Source organism: Ogataea haglerorum, assembly GCF_019207285.1.
Source record: "Ogataea haglerorum isolate 81-453-3 chromosome Unknown 81-453-3_NODE_3_length_672639_cov_96.912891, whole genome shotgun sequence".
Classification (NCBI taxonomy): domain Eukaryota; kingdom Fungi; phylum Ascomycota; class Pichiomycetes; order Pichiales; family Pichiaceae; genus Ogataea; species Ogataea haglerorum.
Window position 1 is genome coordinate 378368 of NW_025065153.1, and position 16887 is coordinate 395254.

The 16887-nt window shown below is 56.5% G+C and overlaps 13 protein-coding genes across 13 annotated transcripts; 8 read left to right on the forward strand and 5 right to left on the reverse strand.

Moving 5' to 3' along the window:
- Positions 1-44: 44 nt before the first annotated feature.
- On the forward strand, positions 45-1772 carry KL911_001353 (uncharacterized protein; the record flags this gene model as incomplete). Its single annotated transcript, XM_043196302.1, has 1 exon — positions 45-1772. The coding sequence occupies one exon, from the start codon at positions 45-47 to the stop codon at positions 1770-1772; it is 1728 nt and encodes a 575-aa protein (XP_043055926.1).
- Positions 1773-1839: 67 nt separating this feature from the next.
- KL911_001354 (uncharacterized protein) lies at positions 1840-2844 on the reverse strand (the record flags this gene model as incomplete). Its single annotated transcript, XM_043196303.1, has 1 exon — positions 1840-2844. One exon carries the CDS (start codon positions 2842-2844, stop codon positions 1840-1842), a length of 1005 nt encoding a protein of 334 aa, XP_043055927.1.
- Positions 2845-3253: 409 nt separating this feature from the next.
- KL911_001355 (uncharacterized protein) lies at positions 3254-3747 on the forward strand (the record flags this gene model as incomplete). Its single annotated transcript, XM_043196304.1, has 2 exons — positions 3254-3296; positions 3452-3747. The coding sequence occupies 2 exons, from the start codon at positions 3254-3256 to the stop codon at positions 3745-3747; spliced, it is 339 nt and encodes a 112-aa protein (XP_043055928.1).
- A 203-nt stretch (positions 3748-3950) lies between these two features.
- On the forward strand, positions 3951-5537 carry KL911_001356 (uncharacterized protein; the record flags this gene model as incomplete). The annotated part of the gene is made up of 1 exon (XM_043196305.1): positions 3951-5537. One exon carries the CDS (start codon positions 3951-3953, stop codon positions 5535-5537), a length of 1587 nt encoding a protein of 528 aa, XP_043055929.1.
- Positions 5538-5714: 177 nt separating this feature from the next.
- Positions 5715-6055, forward strand: KL911_001357 (uncharacterized protein; the record flags this gene model as incomplete). The annotated part of the gene is made up of 2 exons (XM_043196306.1): positions 5715-5753; positions 5822-6055. 2 exons carry the CDS (start codon positions 5715-5717, stop codon positions 6053-6055), a joined length of 273 nt encoding a protein of 90 aa, XP_043055930.1.
- Positions 6056-6219: 164 nt separating this feature from the next.
- On the forward strand, positions 6220-7862 carry KL911_001358 (uncharacterized protein; the record flags this gene model as incomplete). Its single annotated transcript, XM_043196307.1, has 2 exons — positions 6220-6476; positions 6545-7862. 2 exons carry the CDS (start codon positions 6220-6222, stop codon positions 7860-7862), a joined length of 1575 nt encoding a protein of 524 aa, XP_043055931.1.
- A 12-nt stretch (positions 7863-7874) lies between these two features.
- KL911_001359 (uncharacterized protein) lies at positions 7875-9630 on the reverse strand (the record flags this gene model as incomplete). Its single annotated transcript, XM_043196308.1, has 2 exons — positions 7875-9035; positions 9127-9630. The coding sequence occupies 2 exons, from the start codon at positions 9628-9630 to the stop codon at positions 7875-7877; spliced, it is 1665 nt and encodes a 554-aa protein (XP_043055932.1).
- A 27-nt stretch (positions 9631-9657) lies between these two features.
- KL911_001360 (uncharacterized protein) lies at positions 9658-10341 on the reverse strand (the record flags this gene model as incomplete). Its single annotated transcript, XM_043196310.1, has 2 exons — positions 9658-10007; positions 10266-10341. The coding sequence occupies 2 exons, from the start codon at positions 10339-10341 to the stop codon at positions 9658-9660; spliced, it is 426 nt and encodes a 141-aa protein (XP_043055933.1).
- A 100-nt stretch (positions 10342-10441) lies between these two features.
- Positions 10442-11750, forward strand: KL911_001361 (uncharacterized protein; the record flags this gene model as incomplete). Its single annotated transcript, XM_043196311.1, has 2 exons — positions 10442-10454; positions 10657-11750. 2 exons carry the CDS (start codon positions 10442-10444, stop codon positions 11748-11750), a joined length of 1107 nt encoding a protein of 368 aa, XP_043055934.1.
- Positions 11751-11827: 77 nt separating this feature from the next.
- KL911_001362 (uncharacterized protein) lies at positions 11828-12637 on the reverse strand (the record flags this gene model as incomplete). Its single annotated transcript, XM_043196312.1, has 1 exon — positions 11828-12637. One exon carries the CDS (start codon positions 12635-12637, stop codon positions 11828-11830), a length of 810 nt encoding a protein of 269 aa, XP_043055935.1.
- Positions 12638-13094: 457 nt separating this feature from the next.
- Positions 13095-14105, forward strand: KL911_001363 (uncharacterized protein; the record flags this gene model as incomplete). The annotated part of the gene is made up of 1 exon (XM_043196313.1): positions 13095-14105. The coding sequence occupies one exon, from the start codon at positions 13095-13097 to the stop codon at positions 14103-14105; it is 1011 nt and encodes a 336-aa protein (XP_043055936.1).
- Positions 14106-14142: 37 nt separating this feature from the next.
- KL911_001364 (uncharacterized protein) lies at positions 14143-15411 on the reverse strand (the record flags this gene model as incomplete). Its single annotated transcript, XM_043196314.1, has 1 exon — positions 14143-15411. One exon carries the CDS (start codon positions 15409-15411, stop codon positions 14143-14145), a length of 1269 nt encoding a protein of 422 aa, XP_043055937.1.
- A 93-nt stretch (positions 15412-15504) lies between these two features.
- KL911_001365 (uncharacterized protein) lies at positions 15505-16878 on the forward strand (the record flags this gene model as incomplete). The annotated part of the gene is made up of 1 exon (XM_043196315.1): positions 15505-16878. One exon carries the CDS (start codon positions 15505-15507, stop codon positions 16876-16878), a length of 1374 nt encoding a protein of 457 aa, XP_043055938.1.
- Positions 16879-16887: the final 9 nt, after the last annotated feature.

The following is a 16887-nucleotide window of genomic DNA, read 5'->3' on the forward strand; positions in this document are numbered from 1 at the left end:
CTGGCTTTAATAGCTGTATCTAGTTGCTGTCAAAGAAACCTCTGATGGCACTGCTAGGGCTTGAACCTGACCGCTCACCAGTACGGGGAGAGGACACTCCGCCAACATCCTCGGCAACAAGCCCCCCAGAAACTGTTGGGGATATCGTTAAGCACGCGGCCATTGGCAATGGCGGCGGGCAAGATATTTCTTGGAAGGGTGTCCCTAGAGAAAAGGCAGGTGTGTCTTGCGTGGGAGGAAAAAGCACGAAAAGGTATGCGAATTACTACAAAGGGAACACTCTTCAACAGTTGCTGAACGCTACGGAGTACTTTGTTGGGGGTGTTGGCGATCGCAGACGAAGGAGGCAACTGGTAAAGAAGGAAGATCCAGAAGAGCCGTCCACCGGCAAACGCAAGCAGACTGCTAAACCACAAACGAGCGCGAAAAAGATATCGAATAGAAAGTCCACCGAGCGAGAAAAGCAGATCGAGGAGCAGAGCGAACCGAAACAGCAGATCGAGAGCGCGGAGCAGAGCGGTGGTAGTCCCTGGTTCTTGAACCACGAGACGTCCGACGACGTGAATATTACGTGGAGCTTTTTTGACCCAGAGGCAAGTAACAAACGCAAGGAGCTCGAGCTCACCAGCGCATACACGTTGGTGAATGATCGGCTGGACCGATATGTTATGAAGAATCCGCGCATCAGGCCCCGCGAGGTGCATCTTTTGTACCCGCTTTTTGACTATCAAGAGAAATACCTCCTGGCAGAATGCAAGCTCAATGCCTGGTTCAACCCCATTGCAGATATTGCTCGAGTGATGGAATTGACCGCCATGGTGTACATGCCGGAAAAGGCTCGAAAGCTAGTGATTGACTTCGATAATCCGCAAAACTGTTTAATCAGGCGATGGGACGATGCTGTGAGCCGGCACGACGGCGACCAGCTAGTCCGACTCGTTGGGGAGTATAACTCGCTGGTGATGGAGCTCAGGAATTCCGGCGAGATGATCCAACACATTCGACAGCGCAAAACGTTCCCGCAACTGCTTGTGCACGAGATCATGAACCAGTGCTATTTGCGGGGAGTTCTTCCTGACTACAGGAAGCTTAGGAGCTACAAGGCGTTTTCTAACTACGTATACGGCGAACTGATGCCGACGTTTCTGAGCAGAGCGTTCAAGCAGTGCAATCTGTCGCACACCAAGGTTTTCATTGATCTGGGTTCCGGAGTCGGCAATTGCACCATCCAGGCAGCATTGGAGCATGGATGTGAGAGCTACGGCGTCGAGATCATGGACCACGCATCGCGACTGTGCAGGCTTCAGACCGAGGAGTTTGAGAAAAGATGCGCCATCTGGGGAGTGAAGCACGGGGCAATGAAGTTTTTCCTTGGCGAGTCGTTTGTGGACAACGCGCCTGTCCAGCAGATTATCGACCGCAGCGACGTGATTCTGGTGAATAACTATCTTTTCGACTCGGAGCTCTCGAAGAGAGTGGTCGATCTGTTTTCAAATCTCAGAGCAGGCACGCAGATCATCAGTCTCAAGCCGATTGTGCCTCCAGGGTACACAATCTCGTGGGGCCATCCGGAATCGATCTTGAGCCGGATGAGGTGCACAAGATACACGTACGCGGAGAACGACGTGAGCTGGACGTCGAAAGGCGGGTTCTACTACATCACACAGGTTTTGCCGCACATCAACGAAGAGTATCTCAAGGCGCTGCCTGCGAGGTCGCAGCGGACGCGCGGCAAGGAGCTGGTGCTGAACGCGTTCACCAACAACGTTTAAAGCTGTAACATAGAAGATATTTTTTATTTCAGTTTTATCACGAATATGGTGGTTTCGTATAAATAAGTTATGGGTTTTGCTTGACGAAGTTGACACCCTTCTCGATGTTCTTGACCAGCGTCTCCTTGGCGGTGTTGATCATCTCCTGCTCGGCGTTAGTGAGCAGGCCAAGATCGTGGATGTGCTTGATACCGTCAACGCCCAGAGTGACCTTGGACGAGAAGAAGTCGACACCCTCGTCCTTGAACAGCGGAGAGTCGACGAAGGCAGGCTCGACAACGTCCTTCTCGCCGGCAAGACCGTCCAGCACGGCAGAGGCAAATCTAGCACCGGCCTGGGCCATAGACAAGGTAGCAGAACCAGCACCACCCTTGGCCTGGACGACCTCGTCACCGCCAAACTGGATTCTGTGCACCAGAGCGTCGTAGGTCTCCTTTGGCAGGTTCTTGTGGTTGGTCTGGGAGATCAGCGGAACAATGGTGATTCCGGAGTGGCCGCCAACCACGGTAACGTGCTCGTGGACAGGGTTGGTTCCGGCGACTTCCGACAAAAATCTAGAGGCTCTCAGCACGTCCAGAGTGGTGACACCAAACAGCTTCTTTGGGTTGTAGACGTTCTTGGACTTGAGCACCTCGGCAACAATAGGAACAGTCGAGTTGACAGGATTCGAGATCACACAGATGGCAGCCTTTGGACAGTGGTCAGCACAGGCCTTGGCAAGGTCTCTGACAATGGAGGCATTGGTGTTGAACAGGTCGTCTCTGGTCATGCCCGGCTTCCTAGGAACACCGGCAGGGATCAGGACCACGTCGGCGTCTTGCAATGCCTTCGACAGCCCATCGTCCTCTGGACCGTATCCCTTGACCACGGAGTTGGTTGGGATATGAGAGATATCGGTGGCAACACCGGCACCCAGTCTCAGGTCGTACAAGGAGAGGTTGGTGACCTTGTGGTTGAGTTTCATCAGCAGAGACAATGGCTGTCCAATACCACCGGCAGCACCCAGAATGGACACCTTGTAGGCGGAGGACGCAGTGGAGGAGAACTGTCTAGTAGCGATTTTAGCAAACATGATTCACCGAGAAGAAGAGGAAGAAAAGACGAGTAAAATATTGGTGGACAAGTAGAAAATTGGGTGTGGGGTGCGACTCAGGCCGGTTATTATTGGCCGTGGTGAAAAAAAATATGACTCCAGAAGGATGCCCGGAGTCGAGGTCGGACGAGGGTTGCCGGGTTGTGCGGATGCAGGAGGGCGCCAGCGTGTGTGGCACCCACGACACAAACAATTGAGCCACCAGCTGGCCCATACAGGGCCAGCTGTCATCGCGAGTATCGTGCCATGTTTCCGCTCACCCTACGGCTACCTCCGCGATTACACGGCGTCGATCGCAGAAAATTAGCCGGGCACGAGAGGGCCGGGTAACACAAGGAGCTCGAATTCGACGGCGCTTTATTTTTTCCGCTTGGTGTCTGGTGCACGGATGCGCTCCCAACAGGCCCGTGGCGGAGCAGGGCTAGTGACGCGTGAGCCATGCAAGAGTAAACAAATCGAGCCGACGACGCGAAACTGACATTTTACCCAATGGGGTAAAACGTCCAAGCCGATAAACGGGGACCAAGAACAGCCCAGGACGTACCTTCGGGCGCGATACTGGCCCAAGCGCCCCTCTTTGCCGTAGCATGTAGGCCACACAACCTAGACGAACGGCCGCCGTCAGCTCGTGCCGGCCGCTGTCCTCGGTCGGGGCTCATTGCTGGTGTACGGGTGTGTGGTATTTTAGGAAGCACGACATGGGCACACATTGCGACGCCCGGCAGCCGTGCAGCTGTGTCTGGCAGCTGGAGCAGACAGAACCCACATTCCGGGCCCGGTTCGCGCACATTTTATGTAAAGGCGGCTCTTCTGCGAAAACTCCACCCTCTGCAACTGAGATTTGAGAATTTTTCAAAAATCAGAGGTACCGCATTTAAGTAAATCGGGTTAATTATCCAAGAAAAACCTGTCTCCCTTTTTATTTCTTGTCACGGCCATCCAGAGGCAACAAGAACTGCACCAGCGACCTGCCCTGCCGTTTCTCACAAACACAGTCTGTTTTCCGGCCGTTTTGCGAGCATTCTTCCCAACTTACCCTTTGTCCCACTTTTCGTGCTTGGCCAGCGAGATTGCTGTGAGATAGAATGATGTCCTCATCTCCGCCGCCAGCCAACCAGACTCCTTTCAAGGATCACAACGTGACGGTCTCGTCGTCGCCGCTGCTTGACGAGACGCTGACTCTACAGAGCGTCCACGAGTACAGCTTTTTGCATCGGCCGCACATGGGCTCGGACCAGGAGTTTGGCCACGAGCAGCCCGCGTCCGCGTCCGCGCCGTCTGCCGTGCACGAGGGCCTGCTGGATTTTGTACCGATCTCCAGTCAGGAGGACCCGGCGCTGCAGTACCCGGCGTACATGCATCCGCTGACAGAGTCGTACTCGAGCTCGACGGTGTCCAGCGTGCACACCGAGAACCCGATTCCGTCGAGCGTGAGCAACGGGTCGCTTTCGAACGTGCACCGCACGCCCATCAGGCGGTCGAACTCGCTGATCACGCCACGGCGCCCCGCAAACGCGGGCAGAGCCACGGACAAGTCGCCCGGCACGGGCAACCCGTTTTACACACCGCCGGCGTTTCTGTCGCCCAAGATCACTAAACACAGGAAACAGCGGTCGCTCACGACGTCTGTTTCGCTGTCGCACCTGGACACAGACCTACAGTTGCAGATGCAGCACAACCAGCACGGCTCGCCGTTGCACACGCCATTGCGCACTCCCGGACGGCCAGCGGTGGACGAGAACGAGGAGGACGACGGCGAGGAGCCACGCGACAGCGCCGGCGAGCCCTGCGAGTCGTACTTTGTGTCGCCGTCCGTACTGATGAAAAAGAAGTTTGGCGGCAAGCTGTCGGACCTGCACACGCTCAGACACGAGACGCACGAGGTGTACCACATGGACCATCTGGCCGCGTCGGGCGACTTCATCAACCCAGAGTTTTTACAGAAAGTGCAGGACATCCCGCTGCTGATCGACGACGACAACGTCGAGGCGCTCGACCAGCAGAAACTCATGCATCCGCCGCTGCTGCGCGCCACGACGCTACCTCCGCCGCAGCCCAAGCCGGGCCGGCTGACGCGGTCGCGCTCGACGATGAACTTGAGCGAGATCGCGTCGTACAAGGAGGCGAAGACGGCCGCGCTGCGCTCTGCCAGCTCGTTCATGGACGATCTGAATTTCTCCATCTCGGAGGTGCCCGAGCCGGAACACGCGCAGGCGGCGGCCCCAGCGTCGGCGCCCTACCACTACGACACTCCCTACTCACATACCCAGGTCAGACAGTATTCACGGTTCCAATACCTAACTCCGCCAAACTCGTCATCGTCATCCACATCCGGCGTCAGCTCGTTCCTGGGAGGCGACAATAAAGCCGAAGAGTACAAAAAGAAGCTTGCGCTCGGCTCCGGGCTCAAGGAGCCGGAGCGGCTGGACCGGCCGCTGCAGTCGTCGCGGTCCAAGTCCCGCTCCAAGAACTCCGAGCAGGAGAAGAAGAAAACCCACGAGTGTCCGTTGTGCCACTCGCGGTTCCAGCGGCCCGAGCACGTCAAGCGGCACATGCGGTCGCACTCGTCCGAAAAGCCGTTCGTGTGTCCGCAGGAGAAGTGCGGCAAGCGTTTCAATAGAAACGATAACCTCAAGCAGCATCTGCGCAAGATCCACCATCTGGCCATCTGAAATAGAATGTATAGGACAATACACGCGAAAGCGGGCGACCCGCAGGCATATCACAACGCCTGTCTGATCTGCGCGTCGATCGGCATCTCGCTCACGTCGACGCTGGCCACGACGTTGGACTTGTGGAACTCCTGTTTCATCACGCCCGCCACCGCGTAGCAGAGCGCCGCGATCGTCATGAGCACCGCCAGCGCGATCAGCGACGTCGACTGGCACGTGAGGCTCAGCCACTGGATCACCGCCATTACGACGTAGAACAGCACTCTGTACATGTTCCGGTCCAGCATCTGGACGCCGCGGATGAACCAATCAGGCACCCGAAAGATCTTGAGCAGGAACGGCACCTCCACAAACGCCAGAATGATGCCCTGGATGATCGCCAGGATCGCAAACACGATCACAATGTTGAAGTGGAAGATGTTGGCGATGCCCAGGGCGATGCACAGAAATACCAGCACAATGCCGATCCATTGGCCGTAGAGACTGCTGTTAGGCACCGGGGAAGAGCACTTACCTGAAGTTCATGGACTTCATGTCCTGAGCGAATCCGCTAATTTTGATGTAGTCTGTAAAAGCCATGTTGCGAATAAACAGCTAACAAGTTAATTATTGTTTTTTCCATGGGCTGTGCACACTGTCAAATAATAGACAAGTAGTCGAATATTAATCTCAGATTGCGCAAATGCGTTTACGCCCAGAGCAGCCCAGCAGCCCTCCGGCCGACTCCGACTCCCAGTCCGACGCGGACTCCCTCACAGAGACGCTCGAGCAGGTCGGCAGGCTCGCGTTCCCCACCTTCTCGATCACCCCCCATTTGCCAACCTTGCCCAAGCTCGCAGCCCTCACGCGAGACTACAACACCACGTCGCTGGGGCGCAAGCTGGCCGGGCTCAACACGAAAAAGGACGAGCTCGCGCGAATATACGCCCAGCTGAGCGAGTCGCTCACCGACGTGGTCAACGCCAACCTGGACTACCCCGTCGAGGACCTCCACGACCCGGGGGGAGTCGAGGTGTTGCAGGAGCCCGAGGCGACGGTGTCGCTTGTGAAGGACCGGCTGGCCAGCTACGACCACCTCACGTACCTGACGTTCGAGCAGTTCAACGACCAGGCGTTTCTGCGGCGGCGCATCAGGGAGATCCTGAGCCTGGACCTGCTGCCGCTGGACCAGCGGTTTCTGATCCAGAAGCTGATGTCGCGCTCGTACTTCGAAAAACAGCGGTACAAGCGCGCAGAGGCCGACGACGCCGAGAGCGAGGCCAGCGGAGACGAGGTGGTGCTCGGCCCGCGCGATCTCGAGCCGACGTACTACAACGCCGAGGAAAACATGCTCGGGTGCGCGCACTACCAGCGCAACTGCAAGGTGGAGTGTCCGACGTGCCGCCGATGGTACACCTGCCGCTTCTGCCACGACCAGGAGGTGCAGTCGCACCAGCTGGTGCGGAGCCGGATCAAGCACGTGCTGTGCATGTTCTGCAACACGCCGCAGCTGGCACAGCACTTCTGCGTCGGCTGCAACCGCAAGCTGAGCGAGTACTACTGCGACACGTGCAAGCTGTTCGACAACGACCAGCTGAAGAACATCTACCACTGCGACGACTGCGGGATCTGTCGTCTCGGGCTCGGCATCAACCAGGACTATTTCCACTGCAAAAACTGCAACACGTGCATCTCGATCGAGCTGCAGGAGAACCACAAGTGCATCGAGAACTCGACGCACTCCAACTGCCCGATCTGCGACGAGTTCATGTTCAGCTCCACCAAGAAGGTGGTGTTCATGCTGTGCGGCCACCCGATCCACCAGAGCTGCTACGACGAGTTCACGAAGCACTCGTACAAGTGTCCTATCTGCTCGCGCACGATCGTCAACATGGAGCGGCAGTTCCGCGTGCTGGACAAGGAGATCGGCGCAACGAAGATGCCCGACGGCATGGCCGCGTGGACGAGCGTGGTCAAGTGCGTCGACTGCGGCGGCAAGTCGCGCGTGCCGTACCACTACCTGGGGCTCAAGTGCGACCACTGCCAGAGCTACAACACGATGCAGCTGCAGCTGCTCAAGTCGGACAAGGACGCGGCGGACGACGGCGCCGACACCGCCACAGACGAGAAGCTGCTCATCACACACTCGCTCAACGACAACTTCCAGTTCGACGACAGGCTCGAGCGGCCTGGCGCGCAGCTGACGGGCAGCGCCAACATCGAGGACTCGGACTCGGAGGACGACTACGTGGACAATTTTGTGCGCGTGATCAACAACTTCGAGAGCTACTCGACCATCGGCGACGCGTTCAAGGACTGGATCAATGCGTCGCGACGCAAGGTTAATGCTATGTAGTGCTAATTTTTCCGAGAGCGTAGACTTGCGATCGGGATCGACAGGATGCGCGACCGTTTCTGCGCGTGGTCTGCGGCGGGCTCTGTATTCGAGCGCATCACGCGCGGCACGCCGGGCTCGCTGGCCGCCTCCTGCGCCAGGCTCTCCTGCGACCGCATCATGCTGTCCAGCTTCAGTCCGAGCTTGACACGGTTCTCGTTCTGCAGCCGGAAGTTGCTCAGTTTCGACGCCGGCACGGGGACGGGCTCGTTCTCGGGCACGACGGGCGAGCTCTGCGCGTGCGGCCGCGAGAACAGCCGGTTCTGCGGCTTCATCGGCGACGACTCCGACGTCTGCGAGTTCGACCGGAAATTGCGCATGCTCATCGAGGACCGTTTCGAGGCGGGCGACTGCGTGCTGAGCGACGACGTCACCGACGCGGGAGCCGGGATGGAGAGCTTTCTGGGCGGCGTCGGCGGCGCCTTGCGCGCGAGCCCTGGCCGGTGCTCGTGCACGCTGGCCAGGCTGTTCGAGCTTGACGGGCCCTGAGCCGCGTCGCTCACGGGCGACGGGTCTCTGGTGAGCCGGAGCGACGACGACGTCGACACAGAGTTGCTGTCGCCCACGTACTGGTCGTCTGTGTCGCTGTCGGACGAGGCGTGCGACGAGAGCGAGAACTTGCGGTGCTGGATCGACGGCAGCGAGACCTTCGCGTTGAGCGGCCCCGGCGCGTCGCTCGGCTGGCTCGCGAGCGAAGGCAACGACGCCAGCGCGGGCGGGCGCGTCTGCATCGCCTTGTACCGCGACAGGACCTCGAAATCGTACGCCAGGTCCTCCGGTTTCCAGCCCGCGTTGTTCACCAGCTGTCCGTCCGCCTTGTACGCGACAAGCAGGTCGACGCAGTCGAGCGCGCCGTACTCCAGCGCCAGGTGCAGCGGGCTGTTGCCGTCGTCGTCCTGGATGTTCGGGTATGCGCCGTTCTCCAGCAGCACGCCCAGACACAGCGCAAAGTTCGCCACGCAGCACACGTGCGACGCGGTGTAGCCGTGGTGGCCGCGCTGGTCGATGCACACGCTGAAATACGCCAGCAGCAGCTCGAGGCTGCGGTGCGCGTTGTTGGAGCAGGCGGTGTGGATCACGGTGTCGTGCTGGAACGTGAGCTTTATCTCGTCCTCGCTGGTGATCTGGGCGTACGAGCGCGGCGGCGGGGTGTGCCGCGCAGCCCTGTACACGCCGGCGGTGGGCCCGCGCGCGCGGTCCGCGATCCGGCGCAACAGCAGGTCGCATATCTCGAGCCGGTCGTGGTACGCGGCGTAGTGCAGGTTCGACCACCCGTTGGCCGGGTCGATGTTGTCGAGCAGGTCCGGGTAGCGGTTGAGCAGGCGGGCGACGATCGGGAGCTGGCCGTCGACGATGGCGGAGCGCAATCGCACGCTCGGGTCGATCATAAATAAGGAGGGAAAGTATTTTCGCGAACTGAAATTCGTGGGCGTTGCTCTCGTTACTCGTATATCTAAACCTATCTACAGCCCGCACAGGTCCGGGTCGGGCCCGCCCGGCACCATCATGACAGCGAAGTTGCGCTGCAGACACTTGAACCCGGCCTTGGTGGTGTTGAGATGGCTTTTCAGCTGGTCCTTGCGGTAGAATCGCTTGCCGCACCCCCACGCCGTGCCGTCCGGGTTCACACCGCCACACACAAACGGCTTGACGATCGACGAGTGCTGCTCCTTCGTGTGGCGCGAGAGGTCTGACGAGCGGCTGAATTTGACCTGGCATTCTGTGCAGCCAAACAGTTTCTCCTTCTCATGCACACTCAATTTGTGGAACACCAGGTTGTGTTTTCTTGTGTACGACTTGGGGCACTGGTCGCATTTGAAACGGCTGTCGCGCGAGAGCGACTTGCGTCTCGCGGGCGAAAGCACCGACTCCTGCGAATCGGACAGACTCATGGCCACGGCCGCCGGCCCAGCGGGCTGCGGCAGCGGGAACATCGTCTGCCCCGTGTACACGGCAGGCACGAGCGGGCTGTGGACGTAGTGCTGTGCGGGTTGGAACAAGGGGTCCGCTGGCTGGTCCGGGCGCGGGAACAGTTTGTTGATGCTGGGCAGCCGGACTTTCTGGGAGCGGTCGTCCGGCGTTTTGGCCAGGACAGGCTGTCGCCCGTAGGCCGCTGTGGTCGTGCTGAGCGCATTCGGCGGGGTGCTGTTGGCGGACATCATCAACATCGTGCCGTGTGCGGGAGGGAGGCGGATCGAGGTCCCGACGGGTGGTGATTTAGGTTGGGAAAAGTCTACGATTTATAATTCGTCCGCGTTTCCATGCATATTGTAAAGTTTCTTCTTCTGTGCATTGCAGAACGCGCAAAACCTATTGTCTAGCGAGGCAGTGGAAGCTTGCTTCCTTCCCCAAACGGCCATGCAGGCTTTTCCCCCGCATCAACACAGCATTAGTCGCCTCCAGTGAAGTTGCAGGAAGTTTCCTGTGCATGGTCTAAATTTCCATCTCCGTTTCTTTTGCGGCCGGCCTCAGGTCCAGACAATGCATTGCCGGTTTCAGGAACCGGGCCCACTCTGGCCGATGATGTAATATGCTGGACTGTGGTCGCCCACCGCGAGGGGCTCGACTACTCCACCTCGGAACAACGCGCACATCTTTGGCACCAGCAATTTTTTTGCCGAAACGTCTCCATCTTATAAACGGAATTAGTCCTAATCCCCCCCACGCCAACGTCGTGCGCGACTCAAATATATGGAGCTAACTCCAGGGAGCACTCGCAACGACCGCGTTCGCAACGGGCCTGAGCTCTCACGCCACGGGCTTGCTCAGACCCCAGAGCGCCGACGCACTATAAAAAGCCCTCCAGCGCTCCCGCTTTTCCCATGTCTGCTTTCCCCATTTCTGGCCCCACCGGCTACGGCCTTATGTCCCTGACTGCTCGTCCAGAGCCTGTTCCACGTGAGCAGGCCTTTGCTGCTATCAACAACGCCATCAAGGACGGCGTCTCGCTGCTCAACGGCGGCGAGTTCTACGGTCCGAACTTCTTCAACCCGGACCCAACAGTGGAAAAGCGGCCGTTCGAAAACCTCAAGCTGCTCCAGGCGTACTTCGCCAAGTACCCAGAAAACCGGTCCAAGGTGTCTGTTTGCATCAAAGGATGTGTCACCCCGACCGGCCCCGATTGCTCCCCGGAAGCTGTCAAGAGATCGATCGAGAACATTGCCTCGTTTTTCCCTGGCAACAAGTTCGAGCTGTTTGAGGCCGGCCGCATGGACGCAAAGACACCCGTCGAGGAGTTCGTCAAGGCGTGCATCCCGTTCATCGAGAAAGGCGTTATCAAGGGCATCAGTCTGTCTGAGGTGAATGCAAACACCATCAGACGTGCTGCTGCCGTCTATCCTATTTCCTGTGTCGAAGTGGAACTCTCTCTGTGGAGCACCGATATTCTGAAAAATGGAATTATGGACACTTGCAGGGAGCTGAAAATCCCGATCGTGGCATATTCGCCGCTGGGAAGAGGCTACCTGACGGGCAAGATCAACACCATCGACGATCTTCCACCAAACGATCTTCGCCGTATGTTTGACAGGTTTGCGTCGCAGGAAGCCATCGACGCCAACAAACACCTTTTGGAGCGGATTGGAAAGCTGGCCCGCAAAAAGGGATGCACCATGGCCCAGATCGCGCTCTCGTGGGTCAGAACGTTCAACGAGTACCCGGAAAAGTACGCCACGGTGATTCCTATTCCTTCGGCCTCGACGCCCGAGAGAAACCATGAGAACAACACTCACATCAAGCTGAGTCGCGAGGAGTTCGAGGAGCTGAACAGGGCTGTGCAGGAGTGTCAAGTCTACGGCGGCAGGTACAGTGCTCGTTTCGCAGGTCTACTGAACGGCTGATTTTTTATAGCATCGTTTCAAATACAACCTAACAAAACACGCCCGTAGAGCTGTCCAGAAAAAGAAGGACTCCCCGCCTAGAGCGAGCCGTTGAGCGGCTCAGCCACCGTGTCAACCGCGCCGTTAGTGTGCAAAGACTGGCTGCCAATGATGCGGTCAACGGTCGGTTTCAGAGTCGCATCGTAGGTAGGCTTGATCGCGTTCACATACGCCTCGTTCGAGAGTCTTCTCGACGTCTTCGCAATGGCTGCAGGGGCCGACGACGAGGACTTCTCGCTATTGTACACCTCGGTCACGTACTGCGGCAGGCCGGACACCTGGTGGACGTACGGAAGAGCCCTCTCGTAGGTAGATCTGAGCAGCTTTCTGGACCGCGTCAGCTCGCTCTGCGCGATGTCGGTCACCTCCTGGCCCTTGGCTTCAGCCTGATTCTTCAGCGGTAACAGCCTGTCCAAGGCAGACTCGTAGTAGTCGTTGAACCGCTTCACCACAGCACTCAGCCGCGAGCGCACAGAGCTGGCGGTGTTTGCAAACGTCGCCCTGGTGTTCTTCACCGCGCCGCGGACCCATCTGTCGTAGTAGCCATTTAACGCTTTTGAGATGGTTTCTGTGGAGATGGTGGTCAAAAAGGGGAAAGTGCGGTCCAAGTACGATAGTGTGGCATCCGTCGTCTGATCGATAGCGTTTAGGAGCAAGACGAGAATGGACACGCTGGAGAGCACGGAGAGCACTCTGCTGAGCAACGAGTGCGCGTACGACTCGACAACCCTCACGGTGGACGACTTCTCTGCTAACGCGCTGACCTCCGCCACTAGTGGGTACTTGAACACATGGGAGTAAGTGTTGGTGGTGATTTTGCTATTTTTGGCTGTCTCGGAGGAGCTCATGGCACGAGTAAGAGATTGCTGATTAAATTAGACACAAAGAGCACAGTGGTGAGCAAAAAAACCTAGTGGGCTTCAAAAAACGTTTGAAAGGCAGATGCACAAAAGAAAGCCCTTTTATAGGAACAAGCATTTTTCTGTCAATTTAGATAAGGGCGGTAGCTGGGGGTGTGGAAGCACGATCAAATTGTCTTAAGGTTGAGGTGATGCGTACCAGAACCGGCTATAAGATAGTGCCCCCAGCAGATATCTATTGCTGCTTCTTATTGTTGCCCTAGACACAAACGCCTGTGTTGCGGGCTATATTGCTTAAATTGCTACCATCTTACGTGAGATCTCTACTTGCATGTGATTTAAAGGCAGCGAGGGCGGGTAAAGCGACAAAAAGCGGGTTGTACCGGGTAACCGACAGGAAATAAAAATCAGATTCCAATTTTTATTCGAAATAAAACTTCTTGTCATGGCGAACGATATCACACGGATGCTCGAGAGGCTCCCGAAGCACTTCCGGGACTTACTCATTAGTAGAATCGATCAATCACAGATCCCTGCGTTACGCACTAATGGGAAGGTTGTCCTCGAGGAACAACGTTACACCAGGCCCGAGCAGTGGAAAGTGCTTGAAGGAGACCGGGTGATGTTTGCGAAAGGCCCAAACAAGGGAAAATTTGGTAAAGTGCTTGGACTGCATCCGTCCTCCAACACGATTTACACGGACATTGCGGAGACCAAGCCGCTTGTTATCCCTAAACAGCTCTGGCAGGACGGCCAGAACGGTTATCTCATCGACTTCCCAAAGACGGTTTCTCCCGACGATGTGAAAGTGGTGGCGACTCTTGTGAAAGAGGACGGCACCGAGTACGATATAGTGGCCGAGGAGGTCATTTTCAAGGGCAAGTATTTCGATGAGGACTACAAGAAAATGATGCCTATCCGGAGAGTGAAATACCATGAACACATAATCATTCCATGGCCCAGACCAGATCCGGCAGAAGACTGCGCATTTTCGACTCCACCAGAGGTGGCTGAAGAGAGAACACATAGCGAAAACTCGATTCTCAAGTTCGAACAGCCGGCAGACTTCACCATCGAGTCGCTCAGAGACCCTGTCATGAAGAGACCGTACAAATGGGACAAACAGGTGCTGAAAAAGGGAGACATCACCAAGCTAACAGCTCCGGGAATGCCATACAGCGAGACTCAGAAGGCCATGTTCGAGGAAAGAAAACAGATCAGAGAGTCTCAAATCACTGAGATGTCTGCCGAAGTGATGGAGTTCATCGGTTCGAGAGTTGCTGAGCATCTCAACAATGTGACCGATCCAAACTTCAAACATTACGTGGAGAAAGTGTCCGGACAATACAGAGAGCGGAAACTTGCAAGAAGAGAGCAGGAGAAACAGTTTCGGGATCTGCAAATAAAAGAGGCCGAGAAACGCAACAGACGAGCTAAAAGAGCCAACGCTTCGTAGCAACATGTATATATAAACGATTAACATTAACCATTTCCTATAATTTTTCATACTCGAGCTTGCCTTCCAATTTCTTGTTGTCGACCATCTTTCTCACGGCCTTCATCAGGTCGCCTTGAATGATGTAGTCTCTATCCTCTCTGATGGCAAAAAATCCCGCCTCCGTAACAACGTTACGGATGTCTGCACCGTTGAAGCCGTCACTCATCTTGACCAGCGCCTCGAAATCGAACTCGCCCTGCTTCTTGATCTTCGAGGTGTGAATCTTGAAGATCTCCAGTCTGCCGCTCTCGTTCGGTAACGGGATCTCGATTTTCCTGTCCAGTCTTCCGGCTCTGAGCAACGCAGGATCTAGAGTGTCGGGTCTATTGGTGGCCATGATCACCTTTGTTTGTCCAAGATAGTCGAAACCGTCCATCTGATTGAGCAGCTCCATCAGCGTTCTCTGGATCTCTCTGTCTGCGGACGTTCCCTCGGAAAATCTGCGGCCTCCAATGGCGTCGATTTCGTCCATGAAGATGATACATGGCTCGTGTTCTTTTGCGTAGCTGAACATTTCTCTCACCAGTCTGGCCGACTCTCCGATGTACTTGTCCACGATGGCCGACGCAGGCGAGAAAATGAAGTTTGCGCCGATCGTCGCCGCCACAGCCTTGGCCAGCAGCGTTTTCCCCGTTCCTGGCGGACCGTACAACAGCACACCTTTAGGGGGCTTGATACCCACTCTGATGAATAACTCTGGGTTCTTGAGCGGCAATTCGATCACCTCTCTCAGCTCTCGAACCTGTTCCGTCAAACCTCCAATTCCGCTGAACGAGATTTCGCCCGGCTCGAACGTCGTCATATTGTACACCAATGGGTCCACCTCTCGCGGCAAAATGCGCATGATGGTCAATGTGGTCATGTCTAGTGCCACACGCACCCCCTTCTTCAGTTTCTCCCGCTTGATGGTCGACCGGCAACCCACTATGTACCGTGGTCCTGAAGAAGCCTTCACTATGAATCTCTCCTCGTCCAGCTGTTTGAGCACTTCGCCAATGATCTGGCCGATAGATTGCAATGCCTTGATGTCATCCTCTGTCTTGTTGAACTTTTTCTCGAGGTCTCGTATTCCCAAACGAGCCTCTTTTAGCCGACTCTCCCATTGACTGTGTTCTATCAGTTTGTTTTTCAACCCAGTGAGCGCCGATTTGCGCATCGACTCTTCTGACGACTCCTGCGGCTGCGAGGCCGTCTCGCCTCCGGAGTTGGAGCCCTGGCCGTCCTCATTGAGCGCCGCGAGCAGTGGATCGTGTTCTTCGCTCATTGCTGCAAATAAACCAGTGGCAAAAAGTTGAAGAAAAAAAGCCGGGTAAAGGAAAATAAAAAATAATTATTTATTTCAACTTAATTCAGTGCAATGGAGTGTCATGCTGTTATATTTTGCGGGAAGGGTTCTGGCCTGTCCCCGATCTCTGCCGTGAAGGAAACAGGCCTGCCGAAGGCGCTCTTGCCCGTGGCGAACCGGCCAATGATCCAGTACGTTCTCGAGTGGTGCGACAGGGCTCCCTTCCGTCAGATCACCATCTTCGCAGAAACCAGCACATTGGGCAAGATCTCCAAGTTTGTCGATACGTACAAGGAGCTGCGGGACCCAGATTTGGCCAGGACGAGCCCTATCGAATGCATTGGCGCCGACGCGTCGACAACGGGCCTGATCTTGTCGCAGCACAAGGACCACATCCTCAAGCACACCCAGAACTTTGTGCTTCTGCCCTGCGACTTCATTACAGACGTGCCGCCGCAGGTGCTTGTGGAGGTGTACCGCGGCCAGGACAGCAACAATATCGGGCTCTCGGTGTGCTACAACAACAGCTTCGAGAACATTGACACAAACAAGGTGCTCGAGGGTAACTACACGATGTACTCGTCTCAGAACGGGCAGTCGGTGCTTTTGGACCTGTATTCGCAGAGCTCGGTAGCCCTGTCGAAGTTTCTGAAGATCAGAACGCATCTGCTCTGGCGATACCCAAACACACAGGTCTCGACCAACCTGCTGGACTCGTTTATTTTTTTCGGCGACGCTCGACTATTTAAATTGCTGGACGAGCATGCTGGCGGACTCACGGCGAACAAGCCGGCCATCAAAATCCGACGGGACCTTGCGAGACGGTCGTGGCGACATTCCGTGGAAAAAGAGACAATGGGCCTGTTCATACTGCCTGCCAAGTCCACCTTTGCCCGGTGCAACAACCTGCCCGTCTACATGGAGGCCAACCGGTACATCTTGAAACTGCAGGCGAGAGACAACACGTCTGTGCCGAGACCGAAGGCAGAAAAGCCCAAAAACACAGCGACCGTGGGCGCCGACTCGAAAGTGGGCGACGATACCGTGCTGGGCGAGAGAACCAGCGTCAAACGGTCTGTGATTGGGAACAGGTGCAAAATAGGCAACAAGTGTCGTATCACGGCGTGCGTGCTGCTGGACGGCGTAGTGCTGGAGGACGACATCCAGCTGGAGAACTGCATCATCGGCACCAACACTCAGATCGGCGCCGGCACCAGGCTGGTCAACTGCAACGTCGAAGGGTCGTACGCGGTTGGGCGCAAGGTGAGTCTAAAGGGAGAGACGCTGACGAACTTGCAGCTGGACCTCGAGGACGAGGAGGGCTCGTATGGCGCGATTGAGGAGACGTCGTCGGAGGACGACTCGGACGGCAGCGGCGGCAGCGACTACGACGACGAGAGTTTCGAGGAGGAGGAGTACGATGAGGACATTTTTGATAGAACGTAGACGGCGGGC